This window comes from Thunnus thynnus, chromosome 14 (genome assembly GCF_963924715.1).
Source record: "Thunnus thynnus chromosome 14, fThuThy2.1, whole genome shotgun sequence".
Classification (NCBI taxonomy): domain Eukaryota; kingdom Metazoa; phylum Chordata; class Actinopteri; order Scombriformes; family Scombridae; genus Thunnus; species Thunnus thynnus.
The window spans coordinates 12,988,818-13,002,237 of NC_089530.1; the positions used below are offsets into that span (position 1 = coordinate 12,988,818).

The 13,420-nt window shown below is 37.5% G+C and overlaps 1 protein-coding gene across 1 annotated transcript in view; it reads left to right on the top strand.

Annotated features, from left to right (window-relative positions):
- Window positions 1-2,487: 2,487 nt before the first annotated feature.
- Window positions 2,488-13,420, top strand: part of khdrbs2 (KH domain containing, RNA binding, signal transduction associated 2) — a 70,281-nt gene continuing 59,348 nt past the window's right edge. The window contains exon 1 of the mRNA XM_067609900.1: window positions 2,488-3,530. Within this exon, the coding sequence (XP_067466001.1) occupies window positions 3,440-3,530 (91 nt within the window). The 5' untranslated portion in view covers window positions 2,488-3,439. The remainder of the gene's footprint in view (window positions 3,531-13,420) is intronic.

Below are 13,420 nucleotides of genomic sequence, written 5' to 3' on the forward strand. Positions count from 1 at the left end.
AGTGTTAGACAGAAAAAAGATGTTTTTCAAAGATACAAACCTTAGTACACACAAACAGGGGTGGACAATGCAAACTAACTCCTTAATTGTGTAAACAATAAATAAATCAACAGTCATCATCATCACCCTCAATGTTACTTCACAAAGAATAATGCAAACAAATGTGTATACATGTAAAATAACATCCCTTTTAAACTCTAACTTAAGTATTACAAATGAAAGGAACACACATTTTAAATAAAGTGGGCCTATCAAACTGGAATTTCACTATTTTTTCACTATTAGAAATGATATCCTTGAAAAACAGCAGTGAAATGTGCACTGCTGCACTTTGACCACTAGAGAGCAGTAAGAATCTATCAAATCAACTGCAACACCTGGAAAATAGTTTCAGTATTTTATATGTGTTTACAATAGTCTGTTTCTTATTGAAGTCTTCTGCTCTCAGCTATGACAAAAGTATTTTTTCTCACTGTTTATATATATGTAGCTATATATGACTCTTGAATTTCTTCAATGCCATGGTTTATATGTGTTTGTATGTTGGTTTATTTCAGTCTGCATGCTTTACTTTAAAGATACAGCCACACATGAATGCAAGATTAAAACACATTAACAGTCATCATCACCATTAGTAGCCTCTGTAACAGCAGCAGGATTATCATCATCATCGTCATAAATCATTTCATGGGACAGAATTAAATCAGTGAAGGTTCAGCAAGCATGAAATGCACAGACAGTACAGGCCACCAATAGCCTAATCGTTGTTTTAGGCTATCAAGCGGAAGAAAAATAAAGTTGTTTCTCATTTGAGAAAGACATAAATTGCCAATCAAAAAAGTGATGAAGACACTACAATCAAGCAGGACTATAATCAATATAGTCCTGCTTGGTATTTCAGAAATAGGCAGCAACAGCAATTAGCAAAAGCTACAGCATCAAATCAGATAATAATGTTTTCTAAATATGTGTACAGATGTACAGAGAAAAGGTCTCTTTTAATCTCCCAAACAAACTAATGTAATACTTAATACTCATCTTTAATCCCATGACACCTTATGGGTTGAATGAAAGACAGCTACAATTACATTTAGAATGAATAAAGTTCTACGCACATCCATAGCAAATTTTGAAATTATATAATTCTCCTGTTTATGATCAGTTCTTACTGTGTTGAACACCTCTAAAAGAACAATATTTACAGACAAATATAATTGTGTCTTATTACTGGACAATGACTTTAAAGATTTGTATTTTGAACCATAAATCATTCTAACAAATTAGTGCATATAAAGAAAAAATGAACCCACATAATATCATAATGATTTTTTATTCAGTTAACACCAGTGTCTGTAATTCAGCCACAGTCTTTATGATTCTGATCAGTGCAGCCGGTATCGACTCTAAAGGTCAAATAGACTAGAATTGGTCATTTGCCAGCCTCTTCTGCTCAAAACTCATTTGTGAGTTTGTAAAGCAGCCCGCATGCTGCGCTGCATATTGCTTTAGGGCTCAAGTCAATATTATAGCTAGTGTATAAGAGAGGCAGTTCATATGAGATGCTGTCTCCGAAAGTGTCCACGCTTACATTTCTGACACCACTGGCATTGCTTCCAAAGTTACTGTCATGTTATTCACTTTACAAGCAAGAAAAAACTTGACCCCATTTAACCTCAATTAGACCATCCCACTTAATTTAGAGGACAGGAGTTGATAATCTTATCTTAAAACATTATCCTGTCTCTCATGCTGTCTGGGACTCAGTGTTGTTTAATGTTATCAGGAGCTGCAGCTCTGCTCTTTTATTAGCCAACAAATAATAAGGTAAGTTGAATAAATCTTCTTGTATCAAAATACTCTGTATAGCTATAGTATACATATTTGCTTAGGGATAAAAATAAAAAATAAAAAATAAAGCCATGATGCAACATTTGGGGAAAAAAAACAACTGTCTTTTGTGTTGTTTTTTTTTTTTTAAATTGAGATTTAAAACTAAATTGATAAGATAAAATAGACTTCATTGTCTCAGAGGAGCACACAATGCTGCGACTGTATGGTACCAAATAATTCAACAATAATTGGGATTGGGTTACAAAGACACACTGAGACAAAACAAATGAGTAAAAACTCAAATACTCATATATTAACCAAAGTACAATCCACAGCAAACAGGAAACAAGAAATGAAAGCACTGACATTGTATCCCTCCCTTCCCATACATCATTCAAAAAGGCACATATAACTTATTTTTGGACTGTTAAACAGATATGTTGGGGAAATAGATAATAGAAATAAGATATTTTATGTTGTTTATCTTCATTGTTCACTTTAATCTAGGCCACATGTAATGAAAAAACAATATCTTGAGCTTCAGAAATGAACACGTATGCACCATCATGCAGATATATAGGCCTACAGTATATCTCAGGCACGTAGGCAGGGTTCAGTACCATGGACAGCGACACAGAAAGCTGGACAGCGTTTCTGTCCCGCAGGCTCCACTGCAGATGTATATATAAAACATTTTTTCACAGTTTGCCAGAAGAACAAGTTACACTGTGATGAACTTTGAAAACTCTGGGATTCAAGGAACTCACAGGCAACAACATTACATTATAGTTTGCCTTGAGAAAATAATTGGATAAGAAACGTTTGCTGCTGATAAGGTGTTATCTCTTTACTGGTATGACATTACTTATTTAGCTATAATTAAACTATATCTTATCAAAGTCAGCTATAATTCAAGCTCTGCTGACAGCCTATAAAACCCCGTAACTAAAATGATAGCCTTATAGTATGCTCTTTAAGGGACTTATAGTGTGACTACAGTGACTTATATAGCTAGGATGTAACATACAATACTTATACTCACTGCTATTGCTTATTGTAGGAGTCTAACATGTATTTTCTCATAAGGGAGTGTTTGAAACATAAGCTGCATAATACTTTCATAAAATCAATTGAATCTACAACAGAGCCCTGACAGGTGTAACCTTAACTTTTTTTTTATTCATTCCCTCCAAGCACGTGGTTTGATTGGTATGCGCTCGGCGGGGAGCCTCTTTGATTTCCAGCAGCGCCAGTCCCAGAGCATGGCCAATAATGTTGCTGTGGGGCGGGGAGCAGCGCGGTCTGCAGACCCAGTCTGGCGGGGTGCCGAGGAGAGGCAGCAGGCAGCGGTGGCAGAGATGGGCTCACACCTCTGAACCACAACTCAACCTCCACTCAAGCATCTTGGAGACCTGGGACGACTAGTTTTCTTTTTTTTTTTTCTTTCTTTCTTTTTTTTTGAGGGGCTTTGCTCGTGGTGCTCATAAGGACTGGTAGACTACAGCAAACCGACAGCAGGAGCGGGAAGGTTCATAGTTGCATTCCGACGCTCAGCACTCCTGTCGTCTCACCTGCACGGCCGGTGAAGAGGTCCGCTGTATTAATAATAATGCATCCAGATAAGCACTTACCTGAACTGGTGGCCGAGAAAAACAGCTTGGACCCCTCCTTTGTGCATGCGGTGCGCCTGCTTGCAGAAGGTAAGTATCTTTTTCTAAAGCAAATCTACTCTGAGCGTTAAATATTTGTTTACCAGTGATTCACCATATTCCCTGCGAACAAAAACACTATTGCCTAGCCTATTGGGGAAGTACAATGACCTATAGTGAAAGCTTATTTTGAAACATTGTCCTTGACTCCTAACGCTTGCTGGGTGGCAGTGAATACACTGTGCCTTGTTTAATGGGTGAATTGCCTTTTGGCTCCTGTGTAGAACTTTTTCACCATCAAGTGTGGACCTTTACTATATAGTGGGCACAGGAAGTAAAGTGTGGGTAAATTCATAGAGACATCTTCCCCCCTCCTCTGTGGCTCCTAACCCCCACTGCCCTCCAAGGTCAAGCATTGGCACGCTACACACATAAAACAAATTGGAAATGTTCACAGAGCAGTGCTGTATGGCCTCAGGATGAAAATGGTGAAAGCACTAATTGCCCTAATTGTATGATTGATTAGTTTTACACTGTGCTGTTAGATAAATAGCCCTGCCAGCTGTTGTCTATTTGTAAACACTGTTACTTCATATCAGATGAGTGTAGTTTCATCTCCTTATCAGATTAAAACAAACTGCATATTGTCAGAAAGGACTTGTTTTCTGGCAAACTTGACATCCTCCATGACTTTTCTTCATCATAAATGAAGCATAATAATCAAATATCATAAACAGTTGATATTTTTACAAGTCCCTCTGAGAGATGCAGTGCAGGCTGACATGTAAGGAATTTTATAGCAGGAGTCAAAGATTCTAGTATGCTTAAGAAATCTGTTTAATACAGTATTTAGATAACCATAGTTAAGCATCAGAATCTCCTCTCTACATCAATAAGCTGATAACTGTCATGAAGAACACAGAAGGGACTAAATGCCACGGAGACAGATGTTCTACAGTCGTTCCTCTGACTTAACGTTATGTCTTGCAGGGCTGTGTAATCAGCTTGAGCGTGCAGCATTTAAAGTACTTCTTCATACTGCAGGTAGCCTTGGTCTCATTCACATACTGAGAATGTGTGACTTTTGATGGGGAACTTGTCATTGTGAAGAGAACACAAGAGCTCAGCTCGGCTTATTCAGAATGAGGATGTACCTTCTGCACTCACCAGTGTAAATTCACAATTTTTCCTCTTTTATGCCCTGATTGCACATGGTGGGTAGAAATAATCCTAAAGTAGCACCAATAAAGGTTTGCGTAACATTTCACTTTGGTGAATGAATGAATGAATAAATACTTGCTGTCACCATACACGCAAAGCTGCTCAGCTCACATACAGGCAAGCCAATCCATGTGTCAAAACAAAGTATAAACTTACGTACATTTGAACGTACAATTAAATGTATTAAACATACATTTCTTCTATATGTTGACTGTAAGCCTTCAAGAAAAACGTTAAGTCTGTACAGTATGTTAACATGTACTCTACATATATCATCATGAGCAGAGCTTAACTCAAATATCATGATTATTTGGACAGTAAAATATAAAGAGCATTTCACACAGACAAGTTAACACTTTCGGTCCTCCTCTGGGACTGAATGGAAGTGTCCAATTTCCTGTTGAAATGTGTTGATGAGACACCTGACAGTTCTGCTCTTGTCGCTAACTGTGATGCAAATGGAATCATCTGTCACACGGTGCACTAGTGCCAAATTTACTGAAGGCCGACTCACATAGCCAGGATACAAACAAAAATGATGTCCTTATCATACCTGGCAGAGTGTACGGCAATTAGTGTGTAAAATGGTGTTACGCATTTATTCGCTTACTGTCATGTTTTGTTATTTATTTGTTTATTTCAGTCAGTTAAAGCAGTTTTTAGTGAATTGTTATAGATTGATAACAGATATTATCCAGATTTAGGTTGCGTATGGTTCATTTTATGCATAGTTGGGTGTTCACCTCACTTACAGTTCCCCATAATATACAATACAGCGCAGTCAACAATACAGTATAATACACTGTAATACACTACAATAGATTAACGTCTGTATCTGTGAAAAGAATTCACTTTGCAAAGTCAAGACAGAACATTGTATGCATCACACACAACAGGGGACAATCAGTATAATAAACTGTCAGTGTCATAATGTCAACACTGAAAATGTTCAACATAATCAGCCGTGGGCAGCATGTGAAATAATGTTCATAATTTTATCCACTTTTGTTATCGTTTTGTCAGTCTATGCCCATGGATAATGCACAATCATGCATATCAGTGGACAGCAAGATAAACTGCATTTGCAGATTTATAGATTCACAGCGATTTATCACTGAATAGCACAGCATGTAATCCTGCATTATTCACATCGCGCACAATCGTAAACAGCATAGCATGGATTTACTGCAGTCTCAGTTATCAGCTCCATATTTATGAAATGAATTACTTAGGTATTTAAATGATGTTGCCTCTAAAATTTGTGTGTCTCTTTATTTGAGCAGATTTAAAGCTGTTTGGGACAAAGCTCTTTCCTTGGACACAAGAGGGTGGCTGAGGAAAATGATTTTTTAGATGGGACTGTAAGCGTCTTGTTTTATTTTAAAGTGAAAGTAATAGTAATAGTGAACTTTAGTCAAATACATTCAAACAAAATTGATATAACTTTAGCTGTCAACCAGTTTTCCCTTAAGGCAATCATATGATCCACCCAAAACTGTTCCTTATTGGACACTAAGTAGGCTCATTTAAATTACATATGAACCCATTTGCTCAGATTAACAGATGAAAGTCAGCTCCTTCATGTGTTTCTTTACTTCGCCTGTGACTGAAGAAAAGCGTAGTTGTTTAAAAAGCAGGTTGAAGTTGGAGACAAGAAAAGGAACCCTTTAACAGATCCCAGTGGTTTTCTTTCTGAGATGTTCGCCTACATGCCAAATAGCCCAGTCCTGCCCAGACAACCAAAGGAATTTCTAATAAGGTAAAAAGCAAAGCAGACAGAGAGAGTGGAGGCAATTGATGGACAAGGAGGGGAACATTAATCCAATTTGGCAAGTGTGCTATTCTGATTTTCAGGGTGAGGATGACATTTTTGCTCATTGTGCCCTCAGAAATGGCAGACACAATAACAATACAAATAAATCTGCATGATAGGCATCTCTGAATAAAAATGAGTATATACGGAGAACCAACATCATGGCACATTTCAGGTAAAGCATAAGAAAGCAAGAGCATTAGAAACGCCTTTCATCTATTAACTTTACTACAGTGTTTTAACTTCAAGGGATTTGATGATTTTGCCAGTTTAATGTCCTTTGGATCTCAGCTTAAACTGACTTTGATGTGAAACACCACATCTTTGGAACCGTCATGCTTGTTCTCTCCCTACATTTAGTCATTCTTCTGTTGAACACTCAAACTAACACTTAAACACTGAGCTACACTTTCCTGTGGTTGTCATGTTTACACAGGGAGGACACATCCTTAGAAAAGGTGAGGTAAGCAGCAGTTAATGAGAATATTCTGCCTGCATGAATTGTATATCAATATTTCACCCACTACTTTACATGTGAATGGACCAATAAACAAATTAGGTTATTTTCTTTACCTAGTATAGTCTATGCTAGACAAGAATATAACAGATTAGACTAGAATAAAGTTAATTCTGTGACACTGATGCTCAAATCCTTTCACTTGACCCTTTCACTTAACAGTGATTAAAATAAATGAGGTAATGCAGAAACCTGTGCAATGTACTGTCACAGTTTTAGTTATACTCAGTCAGTAATGGAGAGATATAATTAGATATTGAAATGGTAAGCTTCAATGAGAGACTATAATGTAGAGATGCAACGATTAGTTGAGTAATCAATTAGCCAGTTGACAAAATTAATCATTTTGATAATCAATGAATCATTTTGAGTCATTTGTTAGGGAAAAATACTGAAATCCTCTGATTGCAGCTTCTTAAATGTGAATATTTCCAGGTTTATTTAGGCTTCTGTTGTAGTAAACTGAATATCTTTGGGTTGTGGACTGTTGGTGGGGACAAAACAAGACATTTTAGTTTGCACCTTGAGCTTTGGGAAACATTGATCGACATTTTTCACCATTTTCTGACATTTTATACACCAAACGACAAATCGTTAATGATAATAATTGTTAGTTGCAGCCCTACTGTGAAGGTGATAGCAGTTGTACTCATACTGTGAATATGTGAGACTTGGGTTGCTGCTTTTTGCACGGTACAGAATACAATTAATGTCAAATACATATTGCAAGAGCACAGGCTTTCCTGAACACATAATCAGACACACACAAGTAGCCTGCTCAGTGTTTGTCAGCCAAATCTGAAAATATAACTTTAAAAAAAGAAGCATGTCTTACCTTTTATTCATAAATTTGATCTGGATGGTGCTTCACCCTCCCTAAACTCTAAGAATTGATTTCGACTTAATCTCTCTCTCTTGTTTATAAATTGTTGATCACATTTCCATCTTGTCCATTATAGAATGGCCTGCTCAGTACCCGGCAATGACTCAACTCGTAGCGACAGATAAACACCACCCCATGTGGTACGACCTATCAAAAGGACACAAAAATTACATTTCAGGAAAGTGAGACGTTGCATTACATTTTCAGCGTTTCGCCAAGACTCTTATCAAGAGTGACTTACAATGAGTGCATGGGTCGAATACAATTAAATTCCAAGGTCACAAGCATTTCGAGCAATAGAAATGAGTGGCTGAGCCATAGCCGCAGCACTCAGACAAAAGATATTAGATATCAGATTATATTTCTGTGCCTCTTGAATGTTCACATATAATAGGGAAGTTCTAAATAAAGAAATATTAGATAGACAGAAATGGGATTTTCAAAATAAGCAAAATCAGAGACAAATACAGGAGTAACAGTGGCATCAGGTATTTCAGAAAGGAGTTAAATTATTATCTTTATGATGTTCATTATACAAGCCTTTTCATATTCTGTGGGTTCATTGGAATATATTTGGTAAATCACTTTCAATTCAGTTGTTAGGTGCAAATTTGAAGTGACCTCCAGTATATTTGATCCTTTAATGCAACAAAACATCACAACTACACTCAACATATTGGGGTGGGGGGCAACTACAAAAACTACCCATTTAATTGTGATGATCCATGTTCTCTTTCTTTTAAAATCTTTTTATGGGCTGCGCTTGAAGCTTAAGGGTTAACACACTGACCATGAACCACAACATCCCCATTTGAGTTCAGCCAGGGACTGTTCTTGCATCTCTTTCTCAATCATTTCCTGTCTTCCCTCCACTGTCTATAATAAAAAGCTTAAAATGGTTCTTTTTTTGCACCCAAAATGAAATCTTTTTATTAAATTTTCTTCAAGAAAATTAAACAGAAAAAGGGCCAAGAATGCAAAAATATAAAGCAATCAGCTGGCACTCGTGGTATTTATTTGCTGTTGTTTCCTGACACCTTTACTTGGTCCCGAAAGCTTGAAACTGCAACAATGCCTCTGTCCTTTTTCTGGGAGGCACTCTGCTCGTCTATCATTTAAATATCAGTTGATCTCCTGGTTTTTAAGATATATCCTTCCTGTCCCTCCATCCACCTCTAATCAATGTCAATTCTTCCTCATCAAAATGTAAGAAAATATGTAGAAGTAGTAGTAACTGTGCTTCTGTATAATGACAATGGGCCAAAATTGGACCACAAGTCAACATATTACATATAAAACATGCACTCTGTCATGAACTCTAAATACAGTGATCTCCATTTCTGATATAAAGGAAAAGACAAATACAACGACTTGGCTATAAATCAAAATTAACAACCAAGGAAGAGGGATTAATGGGGAAAACTAAGCATAAATAACTTCACATATATACATATATACAACTAAAATGAATGAATGGATGGATACATGAATGAATGGGTAAATAAACAAGTTATTGCTGACAGAATGACTGAATTAACATGAATGTTATCAATAATGAGTCAAAATTGCAATGATGGGCCAAGACTCTATCTATACTAGCTATAAAAATTTAATTTTTAAATAGCTCTTGCATCAACTCTGAGACAGAACCATAGTAGATAGTTTTCCTACTGTTTCTGTGGTGATGAATGGCTGATGGGGAGACGAACTTCCCCGAAAGCGCTGAACAAGGCGAAGCAGACTTGGGGATCCTTGGGTTGCCAGAGTGACAGCCAGATGAGAAAGCTGCAGCAGGTTAAGTGAAGCACTTTGGTTCACTGCTTTCAGGAGGGTGAATCCAGTCTCAGACTTAGTTGAGGCCACATAGTAGACACACACAGCAGGGAGTTGTCCTGGTCTCGGTGCATTCAGTGGCAGGCTGCAGAGTTGGATACATGGATTAATCAGAAGCGTCCTCGGAAAAGTCTATAAAAGTTTAACTACAAGATAAAAATAGGAGATTATTAAGATAATATACATTCAAATGGAAAACGGTGTGGCATGGCTTGTAGCTTAGGCATCTTTACAGTCTTTTGCTTCTTAGTTGAGCCTCTTTCTGGAGCTTTCAGCTTTCAGTCATAAGGATCCTTGGCGCTCTTTTGAGGGACCACATTGATTACTAATTAATTCCTTTGTGTGTAGAGAAAAACTGACCTTTAAAAAAAAGGGAGATAATTTTATTCCTATCGAATATCTGAAAATTATGCGCTTATAAATTGAACATTCACTCATTTCTGTTGCCAATGCCAATCTCATCAACACGTCATGAACCAATGAGGAAACACTGAGAAGTTGCAGTATTGATTAACCACATAAAATACAGAATAAAACCAATAAACCTTAATTTCCTAATCTGTAATTAAATCTGCATTATCCCAGCAAGCAAACCATATCTAAATAACACACACCGGTTAATATCAAATAAATCCAATGCAATAATATATGTGACTTATAATTAACACATTTTGAAGCAGAGTTTAAATTTCAATCAACTTCAACTTCAATCAATCTAATTAATAGTTCTAAAATACAGTAAAAGTGAGCATTGGTTAGATAAGTTCAGTTACATATTTTTACACATTTAGTGGCATTTCTGACCAATTCAGACATTTACTGTGCATTAAGGAAAAAGGAGAGGAGGAGAGAGAGCCACTCAAAGGATTATGGCTCCTCCCAAAATTTACAACCTAAGAGATAGTTAGATAGCAGAGGAAGAAACGGTGGCCCATCCAGGTTTGGGCAGTCTGTTTGTATCTGAAAAGAAAAGCGAAGTTGTTAATTTCCAATTCAATTTTCTCTCCATGAGTGGTGGTGAGAAGGCTCGGTTTTTAGTTCTGTCCAATGTTTCCTTGACATCCTTATGCTTTTAGGTCAGAGGTCATTGGGTCTGTGTGTGTGTGTGTTTGTGTGTGTGTTTGTGTGTGTGTGCGCCCTGCACCTACACTGACAGACTGTTAGGCCAAAAGGAATCATAATGTTTTTGAAAGAATTAAACTTTTCCTCTATTCCTGAGTTTTGTCCCCCTACACTATTATAATATAGGTGTGTTAGATTAGTATATTATATGTATATTTTTACAGTTATAATGTATATATAAAAGAGAAACTGAACCTATAAAGTATTACTGTATGTATATGACATCTATCAGGTAAGGACCATGTTGTCTACCATAGCTGAATTTTTGGTGGATGTTTTCTCCCTGTTTGGACTGTAAGTAACTTTAATAAATATGATTATTGAAACACCATCATGATTAAAATGTGTATAATTTGCTTGATTTTTAATATGTAATTGGTATGAATACTAATTACGTTTTCACTTCACTTTTCATCACACATTAAGCAGAGTATTTGAAGACAGCATTATAATTAGATTTAAGATTTAATACTTTATCACAGTTTCAACAGCTGAATGCAGTTTGCTTCAGTGCAGCTTGGTTAAAAACACACAAACAGCATGTGGCCAAACAGTGGCACATATTTCCAACCTCACGCATTTACATTCATCAGTCCAGAGTGGAAAAGGCTAAAGCTAATTGCACGTCTCACAGTCCATTCCCCCACCAGGTTCACTATGCAGAGCAGAGTGCCATTACCTCTCTCTGTGTTTGATGTGAACAAACAATCAGTTATCGGAGAGTAATTAGATGGATTAATTTTTGCTCCCATTGTGAAGCCATTATTATAGATATACTATTCAGTAGGTAGAAGAAATTAAATGAATAATTAAGCTGTCTACGGGCTAATGGCATCACTCGACAAAGGCTTTGTTTTTTGTCCCTTTACTGCAGTTGATGTAAATGCCTACAGTGCAATAAAGCAGGGGTTCTCAACATGGGCGCAGATTTGGGTATGGATAGTAGTGACATGTGTTGACATGAGTTGAAGACGCGCAAATCTGGTGCATTAGCTCCGCCTACCCTCTCTGGCAGACCAACCACTGCTGGGTGATGGAAAATGCGTCACTGACTGTGCGCCACTTGTGATTTTTCCTGGGAATGTCTCCACCAACACCAGTTCGTAATACTACAAATGGAGGGGCTTTCATCAGTAGGCCATAGGCTCAATCACCATCGTGTTACCTCATTTGGCAATATATAGTGACTTAACAGACATTTATTTAAATGAAAATCTTCGAGATTATTACTTTAAGGCCCACCTCTGATTGTTAAAAAATTTCCGAGGACCAACTTCCCAAATAAATGAGAAAAAAACATAACGTGACAAAAAAGGAGAAAAAATAAACTGGGCTGTAAATATTTGTTTTATCACTGCCAGCTGTAATGACCAAAATAAATATTCTGCTTACCCTCAGTGAGACACTTGGGCTTGCTTTTGGGAAATAATGAGATCAAGTCATGGTGGGATGGGTGAGAGGCTGACATGCAGTGTAGCAGTCAAAGTTGCTTTCAGTTTGTTCCTTGCCTTGGATTTTGTGACAGTCACAATGGAAAACCCTGACTCACATAAATAGGTGGTGGTGAAAGGCAACAGAAATTTGATTGCTCGTTTTGACAGAGAGGGATATTGACTTACAGCCAGTATCCAGAATGATGCAAGGTCAACTTGAGTGAGCTGAAGCTTCAGGCTGCTGTCTGCTGATAGCTCCATCAGTTCATTTTCCAACACAGCGGACAGAGGCATGTCTTCTGAAGCAAGATCAACGGAGAAAGGGTCCAAAATCCAAAGGTTTCCATGTTGTGGGTCCTCTGGAAAGTAGTCTGCAAACTTTTGTGACAACTGAGTCAAATGCTGGGTTATAGCACTGGATATGTTGACATGAGGAGGCCTCCAAAGATTCACTTAGGAGTGAAAACATGTCAAATCGTCCCTCCTTGACTTTCCTGTTCCAAAAGATACGTTTTTTCTTGAAGCCCTCAATCTTGTTTGAAATCAAAAACACTGTGCTGTTGCTGCCATGCATTGATATATTGAGCTGATTTAACTGGTCAAATATATCTGATAAGTAGGCCAGTTTTGCACAAAAGTTGCCATCAGTGTAATGCTCAGCAAGAGGGGAGTGCTGCTCTTCCAGAAATGTGTGCACTTCTTTTCTCAGTTCCAAAGGGCAATTAAGCACACATCCTCTTAAAAGTCATCTCACTTCACTGTGGTGCTGCAAATGAACTGCATCAAGTCTTTCACACAAAACAGCAGAACACCTTGAGTTGAGTGCATTTTTGTTAATATAGTTCACCGTTTTCACAGTCACGTTCATGACTTCATGCAGTTCTGGTGACAGCTGCTTTGTTGCTAGTTTTTCCCTATGTAAGAAACAGTGAGTCCACTTGGCATCTGCCATTCGCTCTTGGATCTGTTTGACAAATACCCGTAGCAGGCAAATGCATGTGTGAATTCTCAAATGTGAACCTACCAGTCACAGAGCATATACTGGGCCTTAAGGACTGAATCTAGTGAAACTGATAAGGAGTGTGGGGATGACAGACAGCAGCCATGCCATTCTGGTGG